General features: G+C 47.1%; 1 protein-coding gene across 1 annotated transcript in view; it reads right to left on the reverse strand.

Annotated features, from left to right (window-relative positions):
• Nucleotides 1–366: 366 nt before the first annotated feature.
• SLC24A4 (solute carrier family 24 member 4) overlaps nucleotides 367–22,878 on the reverse strand; it is a 171,539-nt gene continuing 149,027 nt past the window's right edge. The window contains exons 13-17 of the mRNA XM_060165814.1: nucleotides 12,174–12,340; nucleotides 7,641–7,755; nucleotides 3,295–3,407; nucleotides 2,804–2,869; nucleotides 367–1,688 (exon numbers count right to left, since the gene is read on the reverse strand). Of these exons, the coding sequence (XP_060021797.1) occupies nucleotides 1,536–1,688; nucleotides 2,804–2,869; nucleotides 3,295–3,407; nucleotides 7,641–7,755; nucleotides 12,174–12,340 (614 nt within the window). The 3' untranslated portion in view covers nucleotides 367–1,535. The remainder of the gene's footprint in view (nucleotides 1,689–2,803; nucleotides 2,870–3,294; nucleotides 3,408–7,640; nucleotides 7,756–12,173; nucleotides 12,341–22,878) is intronic.

Genomic DNA, 22,878 nt, shown 5'->3' on the forward strand with positions numbered 1-22,878 from the left:
CTTTGTGTCTGAGGAAAGAATAAGCTGTTGGATTTACACTCATCACCCATGACTGATTACTTGTGAATCACGAAAAGCCTCTTTTCCTCACAGCATCATGGGGCATTCCCATACAGTCCTCTGTGCAAAACAGCCCAATATTAAAAGTGCATCAAATCTGATAGCCTTTTGCAATAGAAACGTTAAAAAAATAAAAAAAGAACACCTCTATATAAAATGAATTGTGCTTTCTTTTTAGAAACCAGGAATGGTTTGTGTTCGTAAATATTTTTAATATATATTTGAGAGCTATGAAGCAGTCGAAATTGTTTAATATGTTTCTATCTATTTTTGAATCAACCTCCCATCTTTGGCCTTTCCTGTGGAGCAAACTATAAGGTTCAACAACCTTAGCTCTAAAAAATTCCAAGTTACCGTTTTCATACTCGCCTCCAGCTCAGCAGAGAGCAACTGGTGGTTTTTCAGGAAATCTCTCTTCTTGTCAGTAACCATTACTTCCGGCACACGCATTCCAGTTCAGCAGGCTATGAAATTTGTTGGGCATATAAACAATTGGGCCTTTGAACAGGGTGGTTTTGAGAGCAGAGCATTAACAAGGAATGACAAACCCAAACTGACAGTGCGTCCCATGCCACAGGAAGTCTGGAATGAATGGCTGTAAACTACCATCTCCACCGTGTCTCTGAGTTAGCACCCATTTAGATGTTAGTCTTCCGCTCTTTTCTATGTTCCAAACCAAACATCTTAGTGTCAGTGCAACACGATATACATAGGATTTGTTTTCCATAAGCATTACCTTTTTGGTCCCCATCAAGGTTCTTTGTATGGAATGATATTTTTCAAGTATGAAGATGTATAGCTAACATTTTATTTTTAATGTTTCATTGCTTGTTCTCTGAATGCATCAATGAAAGTGATAAGAATATTCACTCGTTTTCTCTCTTCTGCTGTGAACAACTGTTTCCATTCTTGCAATTTTTTCAGAATAAAGGGTTGGAGTGCTTGCCGTCACAGCCCCAAACTCCCAACAAACCGTGCCTCCGGCAGGATTCAGAGGCTCTTAGTAGCACACGCTGCCCAAGGAGCCCACACTCTCTGGCCCAGAGGGGACCCTTGAGAACAACACTCCTATTCTGCATTGCCACAGGAGACCCTGTGTTCACCGCCCGCCTCATTTCCAAGGCCGCAGTGCGACAGAAGGACAACCAGCACACAGAAGTCCTCGTGATCCAAGTGTCCAAAAGAGGAGACACATGCCACGTCCCTATGGCTGGTGGCTCAGGGGGCTGTGAAGCTGCTCAAACAGCGCCCCCTGAATCTTGCCTTTTGGGGGGTAGAACTCCCAGGCGGAGGAGGCCCAGCAGCCTGGCCCGTGACCACACAAAGACCACGATGGCTCTTCCTTCCTGTGCATGAAAGAGCAGGCGGTGGCTGCCGATGCAGGAGAGACTCGTGGTGGGGTAGGGGAGGAGAAGGAGGACGCCAGCGCCAGAGCGTCCAGAAGAGCTCCCGGGTGGGGGGGCAGTGGCTACGTTTTAATCGTCTTCTCGGCACATCGGCAAGTTGACAAAGGTAAAGACGTTAAACTCTATCATTATGGAGAAGCACAAGAAGATGGCGTAGAGAACCAGCACGTAGATCCCCAGCTTCCGGTCCAGCCTCCATTTGTTCAGATGGATGCCGAGGACCTGGAAGGAGAGGGTGTGAGTGTTGGGCTTGGGGGCAGAGAAATACTACAAAAGGTACTTTTATTGGAAAACTACACACGGACGATGAACCCCAGAACTTTCTGCAAAAGGTGGGCCAGAGCGGAGGGGTGCTGCCGGTAGATCTTGGTTTGATCAGAATGAGCCCTGCAGGCTTTATGCTTGTCTAATGAAAGGGTGCAGACTCCAGGCACACGCAGCAGCTGGCCTCAGGGCACCGGCTCTGCCGGGGCACGTGCACCACTTCCTGGGGATCCCTCCCGGGCCTTCTTTAGTGACAACCAGGGACTTTCACTGGGTCTTCCCTTTGCTTCAGAACTTGGCATCCTCAGCCTTCTTCAGCAAAACTTCCAAGGCTCCCGCTGGCTCACGTCTGGCAAACTTCTGCCTGGACCACGTGTGTGTGTGTGAGAGAGACGGGGTTGGAGCACATCCTCTTTCTATGTTCTTTCCAGACTTGCCCACCTATCCTTTTACAGTCTTTGTTCTTATCCCTGAATTGAGGCCTCCTAAGGGTTGGATCAGAGTTACCTCATCAGAGCAATGCCCTGGGTCCTTAGATACAGACCAGTGTGGGTTCAAATCCCAGCTTGGTCATTTCCTATCCCTGTGACCTCGGGCAAGTTACTTAACCCCTGAGCCTTGCTTACTTCTGCAGAGTAGAATATCACCAGGTGCTTGTAAGGATGGAAAGTAAGCAGAGGTAGAGTTAGCACAGTTTGGGGCCTGCGGAGTGAGGAGACCTCAGTATCACGGTGTGACAGCCCTGAGACCTGGCCATCAGGCCCCATGTCAGCTCAGCTGGGCTGGGGGAGGACTTGTCTCCTGTTGGCACTAGTGCGAGGAGACAGACCGGGCAGCAAGAAGAGAGGAAACGTAACTCACTTCCTCTAGGGACTTGTTAGTGGCTCAGGGAAAAGTGCAGTGTTTGGTGCCAACATTCTTGGCGGAAAGTGTTTCTGGGGGTATCTGTGAATTTCTATGTTTTTACTGCTTTACCCCTCACTGCCAAGGGGAAGGGGGAGGGGATTCAGAGACTGCGCACAGAGGAAACGATGTACGTGTGAGGCTTCTATTCTGGAATTGCAAAAACTCACAGTGAGAGCGACGGAGCCCAGCAGCAACACCACGGAGTAGACCAGACCCCGGCTGTTGATCTTCACCTGGAAGAGCAAACACACATGCCCTGAACCTCTGGGCTGTTCAGGCCCCCATCCGTTCTGGAAGCCCAGTGTGCTCGGGCTCATCCCCTCCCTTATCTGGAAGCCACAGGTGGGTGTTCACAGTGAGCACGTGGCCATGGATCCAGGTCTCTGCTCATCTGAGGAAATGAACTAGGAGGGGAGAGGCACGCCGGCGGGCAGAGACACGGGGCCGAAGCACCCGTGAGCACAGGGCACACACGGGCTGCCTCCTGCAGGCACTGCCCAGGCTGCTCGGGACGCCTTTGCACAAAGTGGCTGCCAGCGTGCCAAGGAGAAGGGGGCAGTGCATCCCCTGCAGCCCTTGGCTGGCACAGGGCCGACACCACTATCACTCCCTGTAAAGCGCGTGGCGTCATCTCACTAAGGAAGCGAGACCAACTTACCGTGGATCCATAATTAATAACCATGGTCTGCAGCCCCCACGGTACGCCGAGTCCCACGAGGATGTCAAACACGTTGCTTCCTATGGTGTTAGAGACCGCCATGTCACCAAGGCCTGCAAGGGACAATCGACATGTCATGCATTAAGCGCAGGTCGCTGGAAACCCGTTCCTTCCCATTTCCATCAGTGCTATTCCTTAGAAAGGAATTCCTTCCTCATGGACCCCACATTTCTAAAACCTTTTAATGAGGACTGAGATCCACTCCCTTCATGAAGTCTTACATGTGAGCCCTGTAGTGGGTTGAATTGTGACCCCCCAAGATTCATATGTTGGGGTCCTAACCCCCAATACCTCAGAATGTGACCTTATCTGGAGACAGGGTCTTTCCGGGGTAATCAAGTTAAAATGAGGTCCTTAGGGTGGATCCTCATCCAATATGACTGGTGTTTTCATTGAGAGGGGATGTTAGGGCACAGGCATGCACACAGGCAGCGCTCCATCTGAACATGAAGACAGCCATCTGCAAGCCAAGGAGAGAGGCCTGAACAGACAGAAAGAACCAACTCTTCTGACACCCTGATCTCGGACTTCTAACCTCCAAGACTGTGGGACAGTCAGTTTCTGTTTTCCTGTCTCCCAGTTTGTGGTAGTTACGGCTGACCTAGGAAACTAATCCAGAGCCCTTCATTATTCCTCCTGCAGGGGTGTCAGCTGGTGTTTCGGGAGGACCCACTATGTGCTTCTTATTTGAGCCTCCCAGGTGCTCTGGGAGGGAAGGGGCCTCATCCTCAATGCATACTTGTGACCCAGGTGGTGGCACCACGACCTTGACCCAGATGACAGGGCGTCAGGTTTTATGCCTGGGTGGTCTCCCAAGAGTGAACTCTTTCCCCCCAACCAGACTAGAAGCATCTTAGGGGTGAGGGACTGTGTCACCACCTTCCCTCTCCTGCCCCACTGTCCAGTCTCATGAAAGCCACACAGTCTTAGGAACTTAATAATTTAAGAGGTATCAAAAGTTAGTAAACAAACTTTTACAAATAAGACTCACACGGGCTGAACCTGTTTTCACCTGGCCCCTTAGCCCTAAATGGACACGACTGTCATAATCTGGCCACAAACAAACGTCCGTGCAATGAACAAGCCTGAAACACACAGGCCTGTGCCCATAAAGCTGCCTTGGTCGCTGAGAAGCTCGCAGAGACTCAGAAGAGCATCCGGACGACTGCCTCACCTCCATCTGACCTCCTGGCCCCCTAGTATAGCCAGGCCACTTCCTCCCGCCCTGTTGCTGTCATCCGCTGACCTCCAGGACACAATGCCTCCCTCAACGGCCTCACAGCTCCCTCCCTGCCTGTCTGGGCACTGATCTGAGTGTCTTCAAAACCTCAGCAGCTGAGTCCTATCGGGGGGCAGTACCTCTGGGAAACCTGCCTTCCAGTCTCCCAGGATTTTGTGAAACAGGAGTGAGCAGCAACTGTTTTGGACCAGCTAGTTGCCCCTGGTGAGGAGGCAGGCACTAGCCGGATGGGTCAGGAGGCACAAGGATGCCCAGGTTTGGGAGGAGAGAGAGGAGAGCTTCTCAGGTTTGACTGACTGCTCTGCGCAGGCACTGCCCTCTGAGGAATCTTACGGCAGCACTTCTCAAACTTTAAGAGCACACGACTCACTGGGGGTCTTGCTAAAAAGCAGACTCTGGGGGCTTCCCTGGTGGCACAGCGGTTAAGAATCCGCCTGCCAATGCAGGGGACACGGGTTCGAGCCCTGGGCCGGGAAGATCCCACGTGCCGCAGAGCAACTAAGCCCGTGCGCCACAACTACTGAGCCTGCACTCTAGAGCCCGCGAGCCACAACTACTGAAGCCCGCGAGCCACAACTACTGAAGCCCGCGCGCCTAGAGCCCGTGCTCCGCAAAAAGAGAAGCCATCGCAATGAGAAGCCCGTGCACCGCACCGAAGAGTAGCCCCCCTCGCTGCAACTAAAAGAAAGCCCGTGCGCAGCAATGAGGACCCAACGCAGCCAAAATTAAAATAAATAAATTTAAATTAAAAAAATAAAGTTATAAAAATTATTTTAAAAAAAGCAGACTCTGATTCAGTGGGGCTGGGACGGGGCCTGAGAGTCTGCATTTCTCTCAAGCCGATGCTGCCGGCCTGGACCACGCTCTGGGCTGCGAGCCTTCAGGGAGCCCAGGATGCAGAGCCTCTGTGTTAGAGCTCACCGCACGGCTCCTGCCTTGTGTGATGGTCTCCGAACAGAGGTTTCTGTATCCCCTGCCATAAAGAATCTGTCCAGGCTTTAACCTGGTCTGCTGGACCCTCTTCCAATCACGTCAGCATCACCCTCACGACAACTATACACTCCCGCCCCCGCCTCACCCCTCCTGTTTCTGCGTTCTGCATCTCACAGGAGCCACTCTGAGATGATGTCCCCACCTGTCCTTGTTCCTACAGAGCCCCGCTGACCTCATTGGGACCCTCCCCTCCAAGCCCTGAATCTTCTAGTATCATGACCCCCACCCACTAGCTTGGACTCCGAGGCCAGCTGTTTACATGGGACATTCTTTTGCCTCCTTGACCTTCCATTGTGTCCACCCAGCCAACCCCAGCTCTGGATGAACTTGTGATCTCTCATCCGTGTGCTCTTGGAGCCGGTATGACTTCAAATTCATGCCGGAATCCCTCCCAAGTTCACGTCGCTGAACATCGGCCAGGCCCTAGGCGCTCATTGGCTTTCCTTTTACTCATTGTACTGGGTTGAATAGTGCCCAGCCCTCGTGTCCACCCGAAACCTGGGAATGTGACCTTATTTGCAAATAAAGTCTTTGCAGATGTGATCTAGTTAAAATGAGGTCATAATAAACTAGGGTGGGACCTAATCCAATGACTGGTGTCCTTATAAGAAGCAGGAAGTTTGGACAAACACACACAGAGGGAATTATACCACATGAAGACACAGGCAGAGACTGGACGGATGCAGCCACAAGCCAAGGATTCCTGGCAACCACCTGAAGCTGGGAGAGAACAAGGAAGGATCCTCCCTAGAACCTTCAGAGAGAGTATGGTCCTGCCGCCATCTCGATTTTGGACTTCTATGCTCCAGAACTGTGAGAGAATCCATTTCTGTTGTTCTGAGCCACCCAGTTGGGGTACTTTTGTTATGACAGCCCTGGGAAATGAATACACTCACCTCAAAGGTCACTCAATTCAATTCCAAACCCTTCAGCTGCTGTCCCCAACTGTCCCCATTCTCCACAAGGCTCCAGCCTACTGCCACACATACCCCCACCCTTCCCTTCCCCTCAATTCGTGTTTTCTCAGGACTGACTGACCAACTAATCAACCCTTTCTTTTATCTCGAAGAAATAAAACGTTTTCCTTCTTTCCAAACCAAGTTTCTCTCTGGACACTGCTCTCCTCTCCTGTCTCCTCTGAGATTCCACTCCATTATTCGCCCATCCTGCCCCCCCATACTTTCAATTTTCCATCTACAGAGGACGATCTGTGGCGGTCCGGGCTTGGACGCTATCTCACGGGTAGAAAGGGAGCGGTAAAGGAAGGCTGGCTCTTTACAGCTCTTTTGTTCTGCCGTCAAAGAGCATACTGGTATTCCTCACCTTGCTTACCCCACGGCACTGAGCTCCAAAGAAAAACCGCCAAGCAAACCATAACGTTACATAAGGTCTAGAATTCTGAAGGAGAATTGGAAAATAGTTGGAGATACAGGATACCCCCGCTTGGCTTTCCCAGGATCAGAACATTTCTCATTACTATTGCATTTGCTATAAAAAATCTGGGCTCGGGCTTCCCTGGTGGCGCAGTGGTTGAGAGTCCGGCCCATGAGCCATGGCCGCTGAGCCTGCGCGTCCGGAACCTGTGCTCCGCAACGGGAGAGACCATAACAGTGAGAGGCCGGCGTACTGCAAAAAAAAAAAAAAAAAAAAAAAAGTCTGGGCTCCAGCTCTGCTCAATCTCACATTGGTGATGCCGGAACAAGCTCATCCTTTTTTTTTTTCTTTCTTTGGCCACGCGGCGCAGCTCGTGGGATCTCAGTTCCAGCAGTGACAGCCTGGAACCCTAACCACTAGGCCACCAGAGAACTCCCAGAACAAGTCCATTTTTATACAACTCCACACAAATGCTTCTAGAGGTCTGGAGGAGTTGATCTTGGTAGTACTCTCTCCATGGATGGAATCTAATACATGATGCTTCCCAGTTGTCACAGTTTCCTTCATAGCAGGATGTAACGACTGCCAAGTCATGAGAGCCACGAACTGTAACTTGGGCTGGGGGTAGGGGCCCGCATGGCGATGCTGACTGCCGTCAGGGCTGAGGCGTGATCCATACCTTGTCTCGTCACAATCAAGCTGGCCATGCAGTCTGGAACGCTTGTGCCTGCTGCAAGGAAAGTAATGCCCATGATGACATCAGGGATTCCAAGGGTGTATCCCATAATAGTCACCTGCAGAAGAGTCGGGGGACATATCAACTCACAGAGGAGCAGCCCTGGAAAAGGTGCTTGTATCTGAGTGTTTTTAACTTACACACAGTACTGCTATATCGAATAGAAAAACCTGGAATACGGTTTTATTTTAAAACCATCTTTTGCGTGTTCTTTTTTCCAGATTACGTAATACGTGTCTACTGTTATAAAAAGTTTAGAAAATAAAGTAAAAATCACCTACCATTTCTCAATACCCTCAGACAATCACTATTAACACTTTGCATCAGCCCATGATTCTCAAATTTGAACATGTAGGAAATTCTCTGGTGAGCTGGTTAAAGTAAGATTTCCAGGTCCCACCCCCAGAGTTTCTGATTCAGGAGGTCTGGGGTGAAGCCCAGGAATCTGCATTCCTAACAAGTTCCCAGGTGGTTGGGACCCTGAGGCTGCTGGTCTGGGAATCACATTTGAAAACCCCGGCTTTAGAATATACCTTGACCTTCTTTTTGGTGTGTATATTAGACAAAAAATAAAATCAGATTATAGCACCGACCTATATTTTGCAGCTATTTATTACACGTAATAATACATTGTGAATATCTTTCCAACTCAAATACTCATCTATAACATTATTTTAAACTGATGCATGGATTCCATTGCATGGCTTTAAAGTTCTCACCAACCCGTCACTGGTGAATATGGAAGTGGTTTCTGTTTTTGCTCTTACAATATCACTGTATGGTAACGAGTAACATTTAATGAGCACCTACTGTGTACCAGATCCTCTCCAGGTGTTTCACTTTCACAATCTCAGGTACTCTTTATTATTCACCACCCACTGGTGAGAGAGGCACTGTTATTATGCCCAGGGAAATGAGGATCGGAGAGGTTAAGTTACAATGCTGGTGGGCATGAAGCCGGTGAGCAGTAGAGCAGGGATCCCAGGCCAAGTCTTTCCAACTCTGAAGCCTGCGCTCCAACCTCGCCGTCATGCTGTCTTGTGTGAACTTCTCTGGGATCTCATCTTACTATATCCTTAGCATAAGTTCCAAGAAATAGACCTGTTGGATCAAAGGATTCGCCGGCTTTTAAGGAACTTGAGGCATGGTCACACAGTCCTCTAAAAAATGCCTGACACTTGGGAGGTGGTTGGGCCCTGAGCAGTAGCCAGATGGAAAGCCCTAGAAAGTACTTGGACCCCATTCAAAACGCCCACTAGTCCTGGCTCACCTCCCCATCTAGAAAACGGGAACAGTGGCATCTCTTAGGGTTGTTCGCCTCTTGGCTGATGGCTCCAATCCCAGCAAATGGTTGGGTGACTTAGGATAAGCTGGTTTGCTTCTCTGAGCCTCAGCTCCCTCATCTGTAAAATGGACTTTTAAATGAGGATTAAGTGAGAAAATATGAGGTGACAGTGCCTGGTCTGTGCAAGACATTCATAGGTGTATGTTTCCTTTCTCTTTCAATCACTCGTCTTGCAATCTATGGGGGCAGAGAAAATTAGGGTGATCAGACCCAGATCAAGTGTGCTTTCTAAGGGCAAAGCTCAGCCCTGGCATGTAGTCAGAGCTCATGGACTAAAATGATATCCCTCCTAGGACAAAGCTTTGCAGATGGGTTTGAAGATGCTCTACCCTCAAAACAGTGCTCAGCTCAGCATCACCAGGTGCGGTGACTGGCCTGCCCTGGGCTGTGAAAGAAGAGAGACACTGAGGACACCAAAACCACACAGCTGTTCGATCCATCAATGCTTAACCCATGCTGGCCATGAAGGAGGTCTCCACAAGACTGCCCGGGCTGTGGCAATACTGGGGATGCTTCCTTTATTTTTTCTTAAATTACTGAACTACATGGCTAAGAAGCCGGAGGCTGGAAGGACAGAAGGAAGGTTTCGTGTGTGTGCGTACACGCTCCAATGTTCAGGACCAGAGATGCTACGTGAGTGTGGCTTTGCCTTGGACTCCAGCCCTGGGCTCTCGGAGCCCTCCTGATGCTTGGGCTTCAGAAAGGGAAGCAGAGGCGAGTCCAGAGCTGCGCTGACCATCTGCTTGACCTTGTGGAAGTCACGCCTCCTCTTTGGTTTTCACCTCCCCAGTTGGGCAAAGGTGCTGGACAGGATGACCCATTTTGGAGGTCTCTCCCTTTTGACACTGACACTCAAGAATCGTTCTCCGCAAAGCGTTGGGGATGAGAGATGTGAAAGGTGGCTGGGGTAGGGTGTGGGCAGGTGAGACGTCACTGCTCCCTGGCGCCCCCATCAGGACATGAGGAAAGTAAGAGCATGGCCCCCAGGCAGGCACATCTTTCTTCAGTGGAAATCAGGCTAATGTGGCACTGTTGTCTTTACCATTTTCTACTGTGGAGGCCATTCAATCACCTCAAACTGAGGCTAGCTGAAGTTCAAAACCGCAGGTAAGAGCGCCCCAGCAAGGTGGTTCCTGTATCTCCCGCCAAGCCACTGCCAAGGGTCTGCTTTAAGAGGTGAGAGCGGGGTTTGTAAGTCAAGGTCGGGGGGATGGGAGTGTTATTAGATGTCCTACCTCACTGCTAATGAGTAGAACTGATTTCATAATACTGTTGTTTTCATTAATTAGAGAAGAAACAAATTTCAAACAGTCATTAATTTGATCTTCCCTAATTCTCACACCCACTCAAATGTCACGAAATACTTTTTTCACTAGCAGTGTCGCTTGGGGAATGCACTTTAGTAAGAGAAATCGCTGGACTCTTTTATCAAATGTAAAGAGGGGCTGACCTTTAACCCTATTCAGAAAAATTTAAGTTTGCAAATTCAGTTCATTTTGAGGCCAGTTTTCATTATGTCTGATTGCCATCCTTTTCTGGGGGGTTTGGATAGTAGCTACTTCCAACTCTTCTTCCTAAACACACACACACACACGCGCACACACACGCACAGACACGTGCACACACACGCAGCGCGCACACGTGCGCACATACACACGTGCACACACGCACACACACGCACGCACACACACCAGCACCTAAGCGGATTTAAACCTCTATCTGAACAAGCGTGGAAACAGTGTTGGCTGCATCTCATGGTGAACATGGCTGAAATTTACAGTTATGATCAATTTGCTGTGCTGCAAGCTCAGACCTGATGCGTGAACAGAGACCTTCCATTCTCCCAATAACCAGTCCAATTCGTAGAGGGGGCGACCATGGCTAATGGAAGCTGAGTCACCCACCCAGGATTCACGGCTCACAGGGGGAGAAGCAGGATTCACATCCATTCCCATGTGACCCCACAGCTCTTCTTTCCCCGCCAAACTGCTTCCCTGGGGTTAAGGGAAAGGGGGCCCCTGTGTCTCTGAAACCAAGACAACCTTGCCCTGTGTGTTAGGTGTGTGGGGACATCAGGTGTTAGGACGAGAGTGAAGTGGCTACATGCATGCCACTGAGGCGTGAGTGGCTGACAGGTGCGCTTCCCAATAGAAAGGCAGAGGTCCTGTACCTATTTCTCTCCTTGTTCCCGGGCTCCCCCCCCGCCCCCCCGTGAGGGGAGGGGAGGGGAGGGGAAGAGGAGGGGCCCACAGGGTGATGCAGAGCGAGGTGGAAGGGGCTCCTGCTTGGCCCTGCCCAGCCAGCGAAAGGTTTTTCCAAGGAGCTGTCAGGTGTGGCCAGACCAGCTACGCCAAAGCCTCTCTGCCTGAAAATCTTTAGTCCAAACGGCACCTGAAGATTCCAGTAACAACCTGAGAGGCCGTTCAGGAGAGTGGTTGAGACTGGACTCTGGAGACCAATACCCAGGTTCTAACCCCAACTCTAGAACTTACTAGCTGTGTGACTAATTGTGCAATAGTTGCTAATTGTGTAACTAACTGGGCAAATGACTGAGTTTCTAGGCCTGAGTTTGCTCATCTGTAAAACTGGCATAATAAAACTGCTTACCCCATCGGGTTGTTATGAGGACTAGAAGAGTCTACCTAAGGTTTATATCTGTGCCTGGACATAGAAAGGGGACAGGAGCATTCCCTGGCAGGCGGCATGGAAAGGGCTGCCTTGTGTTTGTCTCCCATTGACTCCAGTCTCCATCACATTCCCCTATGGATACTGAAAAGGAAGGGAGCCTAGGGATTAGCCCTCCAGGGCTTCTTACAGAGACTCCCCACCACCCCTCTTCCCATCACACCAGAGCGGCGTGTCCCAGGCTGTTCGTGTGAAGGTTCATCTGCCTCCTATGGCCACCACGGACCATGCCGCGTCCATCTGGGTATCCCTGATGCACAGCACAGTACCGCGCACTTCTGCTGAAACCCCTTCCTACTGAGAAATAAGCCAAGGTCTGTTAAGGTAGGCGACTTGCGAAAGGTGGCACAGCAGCGTCGAGCGTGCTCTTGACACCAGCTCTCGCACCGCCGGCAGGCGCCAGGCAGGAGCTGTCCGTACGGTCCACCCCCAATTCTGCCACTCACCAGCCACACCATCAGGTAGGAGAAGACAGCGATCCACAGCGTGGCAAGGGCGAAGGTGAGCATGAAGAACTTCTCCCAGCGGGGCTTGCTACAGTTGGGGATGGTGACGCACAGAAGGAAGATGAGTGGCCAGGTCAACACCCACTTGGCTTTGTCCCCTCTTGCCTCTGCAGAGGGATGGGGTGGAGCCAGAAGGGAGGAGGAGAGAAACACACACTGGGTTACACACCTGCCAGTCTACCCGTCGGTTTATCTTTTCAAGCCAAACAAGAGAATGCTACGAATGTGACTCCTAGCAACGGACTTCACAGTATCACACACCTTCATACTGTCAACCTGGAAGCGATCTTAGCAAGACAGTTAAGTGTTTGTTGACTGAATAACCTCTGTCAGTCCAAATCCTTTACTTGACAGGATGAGGAAAGTGAGACCCAGAGCTGAAACAGATTTGCACAGGGCAGCTGGAATGGGAATGTAGAATACACGGCTAGGCTTTGGAGTCAGACCTGGGCTGGAATTCAAATGACCTTGAGCAATCCTCTCAACTCCACTTCCTCCTCTGACAATAACAGCTGTAAGTAACAACAGCACAATAGTTGATGCAGGGAATATTTGCTACGTGTAGCAGGCATAGTGCTAAGCATTTTGCATCTCAGTAGTTTCTTCACCTGTTAAATGGGAACATTATCTCTTTCTTGGTTCTTGCAAAAATGACATGATACAATGCACGTAAAACAGCCAGCGCAGAGAGCCTGGCACAGCAGGTGCTCTGGAACTCTCAGCTCCTTTGCTCCAAGGTCACATAGCCAGTGGCAGATGCAAGACTAAAATGTGGTGTCCTGCTGGCAGGCATGACCTCGCTGGCCCCTACCAAGGGAATCCGCAAACAATGAACAGAGGAGAAGTGGCCTCAAAAGCCACCGAGTGCAAGCATAGTGTCCTTAATAAGCCCCTGGGTATCTGGAGCACATGCAAGCTCAAAATAGGCTTGTGGGTGATGCCAATGAAATGGTGGAGGAAGGACCTCTGAAAATTCTCTCCTCCATAAAAGCAATGAGAACACTAGCAAAAATGGTCAGAGTCAACTTGTTTTATTTTATTTATTTTAAAATGTATTTATTTATTCTTGGCTGCGTTGGGTCTTTGTTGTTGCGCATGGGCTTCCTCTAGTTGCGGCGAGCGGGGGCTACTCTTCGTTGCGGTGCATGGGCTTCTCATTGCGGTGGCTTCTCTTGTTGCGGAGCACGGGCTCTAGGCGCGCGGGCTTCAGAAGTTGTGGCACGTGGGCTCAGTAGTTGTGGCTCGCGGGCTCTAGAGCGCAAGCTCAGTAGTTGTGGTGCACGGGCTTCAGTAGTCGTGGCTCACGGGCTCTAGAGCACGGGCTCAGTAGTTGTGGCGCACGGGCTTAGTTGCTCTGCGGCATGTGGGATCTTCCCGGACCAGGGCTCGAACCCGTGTCCCCTGCATTGGCAGGCGGATTCTTAACCACTGAGCCACCAGGGAAGCCCCTCAACTTGTTTTAGAGCTTTGGACATTAACCAAAGCCTTGTAGCAATCCAGGGAGTGTTTATTTAAGAAAATTGGCTGGGTATTAGTAAGAACAGTGAACTTTATATAGAATTTTAACTTGCCCTGTTTTCATTCCCTTTCATCAGCTTTGGAGTAGCCTTGAAAAATCAGTAGCCTGGCATCCACCAGAAAGGGTAGGACAGGATTAGAGCGCCTTCCAAGTCCATTCCCAGAGGATTGGCATTATCTGACCTGTCTGCTGGTTTCCCGGAAGACCCCACTTTCAAGGCTGTCTTTATTTTACCTGAATCCGAGCTCACCCAGTATGAAAAGCCTTTTCCTTGAGGGCATTGTTGAAAACAGTCAGAGGCACTTGTGGAAAACTGTGCAGCCTGAGGTGCTGGATAACAGTTGGACAAACAATAGGTTAATGAAAAAGCTTAAGAGGAAAAGCTGGTAGTGAGATATCCATAGAGGGCCTGGAAAAGCTCCCACATAGTTCTGGGAAGCTGAAAGTCCACGAGCACGCGTAGGGCTGTTCCCAGGGTTATTTTCAGGCTCAGGAAAGACTTGAGAACGTCCTAAGCTTTCACTTCTGCCTAAAACTGAGACTCGGAGGAAACAAGAAGAAAGGCCAAGGTGGAGTTGTAAACTGCCTGCCTGGGTGTTAACGGCGTGCCCCCAAACACACACAGAGTCCATCGGCAAAGACTGGGACACTCGCTTCACCCAGGCGTCTAAAGAAATCTCTGTGCAATCATTAGATGACCTTAGGCTAACCTCACGGATATTTCAGTGGTCAGGCAACAAAGAATATAGATTTTACAGAATTAGAAAAGTCACCAAACAAACAACAACAACAATAAAGCAACAACAAATAGTCCTGGGAAAGGGGAAGGATGTGATTCCTTCTTCTTCTTCTTATTCCACATTATATTATTTTATTTATTTATTTTTAAGTTTTTCATTGGTATTTTTATTTAACATTTCATAAAGAGAGGAAAAGATTAATAAACATATTATTTTAAATGTCCAGTTTCAACCACAAAAATTACAAGACATGCACGGACACAAGAAAGTAAGGCTTATACATGGAAAAAAAGCAGTTAATAGAAACCATCTCTGAGGAATTCCAGATATTGGATTTACTGGACAAAGGCTTTAAATCAGCTTTTTTTTTTTTGTGGTACGCGGGCCTCTCACTGTTGTGGCCTCTCCCGCTGTGGAGCACAGGCTCCGGACGCGCAGGCTCAGCGGCCATGGCTCACGGGCCCAGCCGCTCCGCGGCACGTGGGATCTTCCCGGACCGGGGCACGAACCCGTGTCCCCTGCAGTGGCAGGTGGACTCTCAACCACTGCGCCACCAGGGAAGCCCCTAAATCATCTATTTTTAAATATGCACAAAGAAGTTTTAAAAAGGTCTCAAAAACAAAAGGGAAGCATGAGAATGATTTCTCATCAGAGTATCAATAAAGAAGTAAAACTTATAAAAAAAGAGCTGACAGAAATTCTGGAATTGAGAAGTGCAATAACTAAAATGAATATTTTACTAGAGGGGCTCAATAGCAAATCTGAAAAGGAAGAAGTGACCTTGGAGATAAGTGAACTGAGATTATCTAGTGTCAGGAACAGAAAAAGAGTAAATAAAAATGAACTGTGCCTCAAAGACCTGTGGCACACCACCCAACATGCCAACATGTGCATAACGGGAGTATCAGAAAGAGAGGAGAGAGAAAAAGGGGCAGGAAGAATACTTGAAGAACTCACGCTCAAAAACTTTCCGAATCTGATGAAAAACATTAATATATACATTCAAGAAGAATATACCTTCTTTTCAAGTTCACATGGAACATTCTACAGGATAGGCAATATGTTAGGTCATAAAACAAGTACCAATAAATTTAAACGGATTTCAATCATGCAAAGTATATTCTACAACCATTCCACATTGGAAAGAAATTAGAGAGCAGTAACAGAAGGAAAACTGGAAGATTTACAAATATGTAGATATTAAATAACACATTCCTAAACAACCAATGGGTCAGAGAAGAAATCACAAGGGAAATGAGAAAATACTTTGAGATGAAAGAAAATGAAAACATAACATACCAAAACTTATGGAATGCAGTGAAAGCAGTGCATAGAGAGAAATTTACAGCTGTAAATTCCTATATTAAAAAGGAGGAAAGAACTTAAATCAATGACCTAACTTTCTACCCTAAGAAACAAAAAGAGCCAATTAAGTTCAAAAAAAGTAGAAAGAAAATAATCAAGATTGAAGTAGAAGTAAGTGACATAGAAAAACAAAACAAAACCCAGAATCAAGCAAACTAAAAGTTGGTTCTTAAAAAGATCAACAAAATTGACTAAACTTTAGCTAGACTGACCAAGAAAAAAAGTGAGAAGACTCAGATTACTAACATCAGGAATGAAAGAGGGACTCCACTAAGGACCTTACAGAAATGAAAAGAATTATTAAGGAATACTATGAACAACAGTGTGCCAACAAATTAGATAACCTACGTGAAACAGAAAAATCCCACAAAGACAGAAACTACCAAAAGTGATTCAAAAAGAAATAGAACATCTGAATAGACATATAACAAGAGACTGAAACAGTAATCGGAAAAGCTTCCTTTAAAGTAAAGCCAGGACCAGATGGTTTCATGGGTATTTCCACCGAATGTTTAAAGAAGAATTAGCATGAGTCCTTAATAAAACTCTTCCAAAAGATAAAGAAGGAGGGAACATTTCCCGATTTGCTCTACGAAGCCGGTAATACCCTGATACCAAACCCAGACATCAAGAGAAAACAACACTACAGGCCAGTATCCCTTACGAATATGAATGCAAAAATCCTTAACAAAATTCTGGCAAACTGAATCCAGCAACACATAAAAAGGATTATATACCACGACCAAGGGGGACTTATCCCAGGAATGGAAGGTTGGTTTGACATATGAAATTCGATCAATGCAATACACCACATTAACAGAATAAAGGACAAAATGGCACGATCATCTCAATTGAGGCAAAAAAGTCATTTGACAAAATCCAACACCCTTAACAAACTAGGAATAGAAAATTTCCTTAGCCTGATAAAGGGCATCTATAAAAACCCCACAGCTAACATCATACTTAATGGTGAAAGGCTGAAAGCCTTCAACAAGATGAGGATATCTGCTCTTATCATTTCTATTCAACATTGTTTTGGAGGTTTGAGCCAGGAACAGTAGACAAGGAAAATAAGTAAACGTCATTCAGATTGTAAAGGAAGACATAAAACTATCCCTATTTGTAGATGGTATGATCTTGTATAGAGAACATTCTAAGGAATACACACACACACACACACACACACACACAAACTGTTAGAACTAAGAAACAAATTCAGCCAAGCTGCAAGATACATGATCAATATGCAAAATTCAGTTGTATTTCTACACACTAACAATGAACATCAAAAACATGAAATTAAGAAAACAATTTCCATTTACAATAGCATCAAAAAGAAAAAAATACATAGAATACCTAGGAATAAATACAACAGAAGATTAGTATGCTGAAAACTAACAAACATTGCTGAAGGAAATTAAAGAAGACTTAAATAAACGGAAAGACATCTTGTACATGCATTGAAAGACTTAACATTGTTAAGATGGGGCTTCCCTGGTGGCGCAGTGGTTGAGAGTCCGCCTGCCAATGCAGGGGACACAGGTTCGTGCCCCGGTCCGGGAAGATCCCACATGCCGCGGAGCGGCTGGGCCCATGAGCCATGGCTGCTGAGCCTGCGCGTCCGGAGCCTGTGCTCCGCAACGGGAGAGGCCACAACAGTGAGAGGCCCGTGTACCCCCCCCCAAAAAATATATATATTGTTAAGATGGAAATACTCCCCAAACTGATCTACAGATTCAATGCAATCCCTACTAAAATCCCAGCCGACATTTTTGCAGAAACTGACAAGCTAATTCTAATATTCATACGGCAATACAAGAGACCCAGAATAGCCAAACCAATCTTGAAAAAATAATGAAGTTGGAAAACTTACATGCTCTGAATTTAAAACTTACTTACAGAGCTACAGTAATCAAGAGTGTGTGCTACTGGCCTAAGGATATATAGAACAATGAAACAGAATTTACAGTCCAGAAATAAACCCATACATTTAAGGTGAATTGATATTTAACAACAGTGTCAACAATTCAATAGGGAAATAGTAATTTTTTTAGCAAATTGTGTTGGGACAACTGTATACAGATATGCAAAAGAATGAAATTTGACCCCTACCTCATACCATATACAAAAATTAACTCAAAATATCTAGTGTTCAGAATATATAAAGAGGACTTCCCTGGTGGCACAGTGGTTAAGAATCTGCCTGCCAATTCAGGGGACACGGGTTCCAGCCCCAGTCCGGGAAGATCCCACATGCCACGGAACAACTAAGACCGTGTGCCACAGCTACTGAGCCTGTGCTCTAGAACCGACGAGCCACAACTACTGAGCCCACGTGCCACAACTACTGAAGCCCATACGCCTAGAGCCCGTGCTCCGCAACAAGAGAAGCCACTGCAGTGAAAAGCCCGTGCACCACAACGAAGAGTAGCCCCCATTCGCCGCAACTAGAGAAAGCCCCCGCGCAGCAACGAAGACCCAACACAGCCCAAAATAAAGAAATTAAATAAATTAAAAAAAAAGAATATATAAAGAACTCATAACTCAACAAATAAAAAAAAAATCCCAATTTTAAAACTGGGCAAAGGGGGAACTCCCTGGTGGTCAGGACTTGGCGCTTTCACTGCCAGGGGCCCAGGTTCGATCCCTGGTTGGGGAACTAAGATCCCATAAGCCTCATGGTGCAGCCAAAAAAAAAAAAAAGTTAAAAATTAAAAAGAAAAATAAAAATGGGCAAAGGATTTGAATAGACGGTTCTCCAAAGAAAATACACAAATGGCCAATGAGCGTGTGAAAAGCTGCTCATCATCTTTAGTCATTAGGATAACGCAAATCAAAACTACTTCAGACCCACAATTATAACGATAATCAAAAAGATAAATAATAACAAGTATTGGTGAAGATGTGGGAGTACAGGCACCCTTATACCCTGCTGGTGGGAATGTAAAATGGTCCAGGCTCTTGGAAATTAGTTTGGCAATTCCTCAATAGGTCCCACAAAAACCTGTACTCAAGTGTTCACAGCAGCGTTATTCATAATAGCCCCAAAGTGGAAACGACCTAATTATCCATCAAGTTATAAATGGATAAACAAAATGTAGTTATAGAAACACAACGGAATTTTCGCTCATAAAAAGGAATGAAGTATTGATACATGCTACATGGATGAACCTAGAAAACACTGTGCAAAATGAAAGAAGCCAGACACAAAAGGTCACATATTACGTGATTCCATTTATATGAAATGTCCTGACGAGGCAAATCCATAGAGACAGAAAGTAGACTGGTGGTTGCCAGGGGCTGGCGGAGGTGGAGAACGGGGGGGAGTGATTGCTCAGGGGTATGAAGTTTCTTTTCCGGGTAATGAAAATTTTCTGAAATTATATGGTGATGTTGCACAACTTTGTGAACATACTAAAAAACATTGAACTGTATACTTTATTAGTATGAATTTTATGGTTTATAAATTACAGCTCAATAAAAAAATTGCAAAGTAGGCTGGCAGTAGCAGTTTTAGCTCTGTAAATCTGTGCTTGAATCTTTCTGTCACTAAAAACATATTTGCTAAGAAAAAAAAACAACCCAGCCTGTTTATAATAACGGATCAGGAGAATATGGTTAGCTAGAAATCAGCAAATCCATTCACGTGTTCATCCTAGATGCTACATCTAGAAAAACAACTGTCTTCCCAGATCTTCCTCTACATATACCTTTCTGCACCTTGTAATCCTTGCACAAACAGCAGAAAGTTTTCCTACCTGATTAGTCTGTCCAAAATTTCAGCCCACATCCCAATTCATCCAGGCCGCCATGGAAGGCCTAGGGCATCTCCAGAATTGACCTAAAACACTGTATGTAAGGGAAAAATCCACTTTGAGGAATTGTAACCCTGGACACTTACATGCTCAGGAGCGCCTTTGTAGATATGTAGATATGTAGAATGCCACAGCAGAAGGATAATTTATTTTCACAGACACCAAATTGAAGCCGATGCTTGTCTGTTTGTCGAGCATGGGTTTTGAATCCGGTTTGGACATCTGCCCTGATCTGGTCCCACCCGGCTGGCAAGCCTCATGGCCCACCACTGTTTCCTAAGAAACAATGCTCCCTCAGACCTGCTCTATGGCTGTGTTTTCCAACTGTCAGATGAGACCCATTAGCGGACTGTGAAATCAATTAAGTGGGTGGCAACTAGCATTTCCTTAAAAAGGAAAAAAAAAAAGTATTAGAGTTACGGTAAACGAGTTAGATACTATTCTGAAGACTTCTGTTTCCTTTTTATAGATATCTGAGTGCGTGTGTAAGATATTTATTACTGTGCGTCATGGTCCAAGTGGGGAAAACTTTCACAGTGGTCATGCTGTGCCCCACCCCACCCACACCTTCCACCTGTCTTCAGCGTCTCCATTGTTTAATGAGGCACCGTAAGACACCAGACACCGTAATACTTGTGGTTTCCACGAGCAAATGCAAGGCAGGGTGAGCAGGCCTAGGACTGGCTGGTTTGAACAGTTTCAGCGGGCTCTGGGGGACAGGGGCTGTCTCCAGTCGTCTGGTACTGACCCTGCAGTGATCAGGGCAAAGAACTAGTACCTCCTGGAGTGCGAGAGCCAGACAGAGGCCAGCGATTCAGAGTACTGAGCTCCGGACGGGGTAGTCTGCATATGAAAAGTGTACTTCTGGATGGGTAGTTGGCTATCTCTAAGAATTGGCTAGCCCGAGCAATGCTGGGCTGGGCAGGGCATTCGTTGCTCTTATCTGCCTAGCATCCACGCCCCACTCCTGGTAACAGCATGCTAATGTTCCCTTAGGGAACGAACCCTCCATTCCACATCAGCCATGTGGTTTGGAGGGCTGACTCTACTTCCTAGCTCTATGGGTGGGTGTGTTGAGTCCAGCTTGGCTAATCATGCATTCCATAAATACTCAGTGTGTTCATTCTCAGTGCTAGGCACTATTCTAGGTACTGAGAATCCACCAGTGGACAAGTCAACAACCCTTGCCATTGAGTGGTTTACATGGGTTTGGGGTTGGATGGATAACCCATTTAGAGACCCATGTGTGGATTCTGCTGGGAATCACTGTCTGTAATATCTATTATCCCTTCCACCTTACTAACAGAACCCTATTTTGCTTTGGACAGTAGGTTCCTAGCTAAAAACCTTAATTTCCTAGGCTTCCTGGCAGGTAGGAGTGGCCATGGACAGTTCTGGACAATGAGATATAAGGAGATGTCTACGTGGTAGGTGACTATCTTCCCGATAAGAAGAGACAGGCTTAGTGACACGTGTCTCCTGCCCTGTGTCCTTCCTCCTTGTTCCTGCCTGGAACATGAACATACAAGCCACAGGAGCCACTTGGCAACCTTGAAGACAAAAGTCACCTGCTAAGGATGGAAGAACAGAAATGGGACACCAATGGTGTGACAGAGCTACGAGACTCCCTCATCTCAGGACTTCTTATGGGATAAAAATAAATCCTTTGAGGTGAAGGCTTTGTCACATGGATTTTCTGTTAAATGCAGCCGAATGCAATCCTTAACTCCGCCAGAGGCGCCACTTGTGCACTGGTTAATCCGATGGGAGGTAAGCCTAGACGGCTGGTGGCCACCTTGGCAAGCTGCCAGAGGGTGAAGCCAATACAGGGGAAACCTTGCTGAGAGATGTCCCAGGGTCCTGTAACCATTTGAGTCCTATGTTGAGCTTTGCCTGAAGGTAGATTCTCTCAGTGAATCTGCCACTACGGGCCCTTTGGCTTAAACCAGCCTGAGTTGGATTTCTCTAACATTAAGAGTCTGGACTAATTAATGGGTGAAGTGATAGAGTTTGGGGGGCTACAGGACACTGTCTATCCTGAGGGACACTCTCCTCTGACACCACCAGGAGCCCCTCCAGCCCCCCTTCCAACTGCCATCCCTTCAAGTGCAATGTCAGGGACATCTGAGAGATGCTCCCTGTGGATGCCAACTGATGTGCAAATGTAAGCATGAAAGAAGGGCTGCTGGTGTTTCTTCCACTCTCAGATTTCTTTTTTGAAGTAGGAAATTACAATTTAATTATGTGAAAAAAAAATCTTTAAAATGAACTCTAACAAAACAGATGGCTAATCATACTGGAGGGAAAAACATAAGAACAGATGCAGTTGCTAATGAAAAACTTCAAACAAAATAATTTGGATAGTTAACTACCTAGAGTGGTTAACCTGCGGTACGTGGGGATGTGTGTGTCACCAGATGATGTAGATATTCATGGACCCTGGAACTAGGAGTGTTTACATGATCTAGAGAGCATAGGTCCGAGACTAGTGTTCTCGAGCTTGAGTATAACTCAGAATCCCCTGGAGCTAATGATTTGGCAGCTCTGGAACTGGGCTGGGGGTGGGGGGGGGCGGAGGGGGTGGTCAAGAATTTGCATTTGTTAATAAGTTCCCAGATGCTGCTCATTCTGCTTGTCTTGCCCCTTTGAGAACCACCATTCTAGATTAACTCCATTTAAAAACGGAGACAGGGCTTCCCTGGTGGCGCAGTGGTTAAGAATCCGTCTGCCAATGCAGGGGACACAGGTTCAAGCCCTGGTCCGGGAAGATCCCACATGCCGCGGAGCAACTAAGTCCGTGTGCCACAATGACTGAAGCCCGTGAACCACAACTACTGAAGCCCGCGTGCCTAGAGCCCGTGCTCTGCAACAAGAGAAGCCACTGCAGTGAGGAGCCCGCACACCGCAATGAAGAGTAGCCCCCGCTCGCCGCAACTAGAGAAAGCCCGCGCACAGCAACGAAGACCCAACGCAGCCAAAAATAAATTTAAAAAAATAAAAAAAACCTGAGATAATTAAGATGCTGATGCTGCTTGTCTTGCCCCTTTGAGAACCACCGTTCTAGATTAACTCCATGTAAAAACTGAGATAATTAAAATATCATAAAATTCACCCCTTTTAAAGTGTACGATTAGGTGGGTTTTGGTATATTAGAAAACTGTGTAACCATCACTACATAATTCCAGATGATTTTCAGCACCGTGAAA

Source organism: Lagenorhynchus albirostris, chromosome 1 (genome assembly GCF_949774975.1).
Source record: "Lagenorhynchus albirostris chromosome 1, mLagAlb1.1, whole genome shotgun sequence".
Taxonomy (NCBI): Eukaryota; Metazoa; Chordata; class Mammalia; order Artiodactyla; family Delphinidae; genus Lagenorhynchus; species Lagenorhynchus albirostris.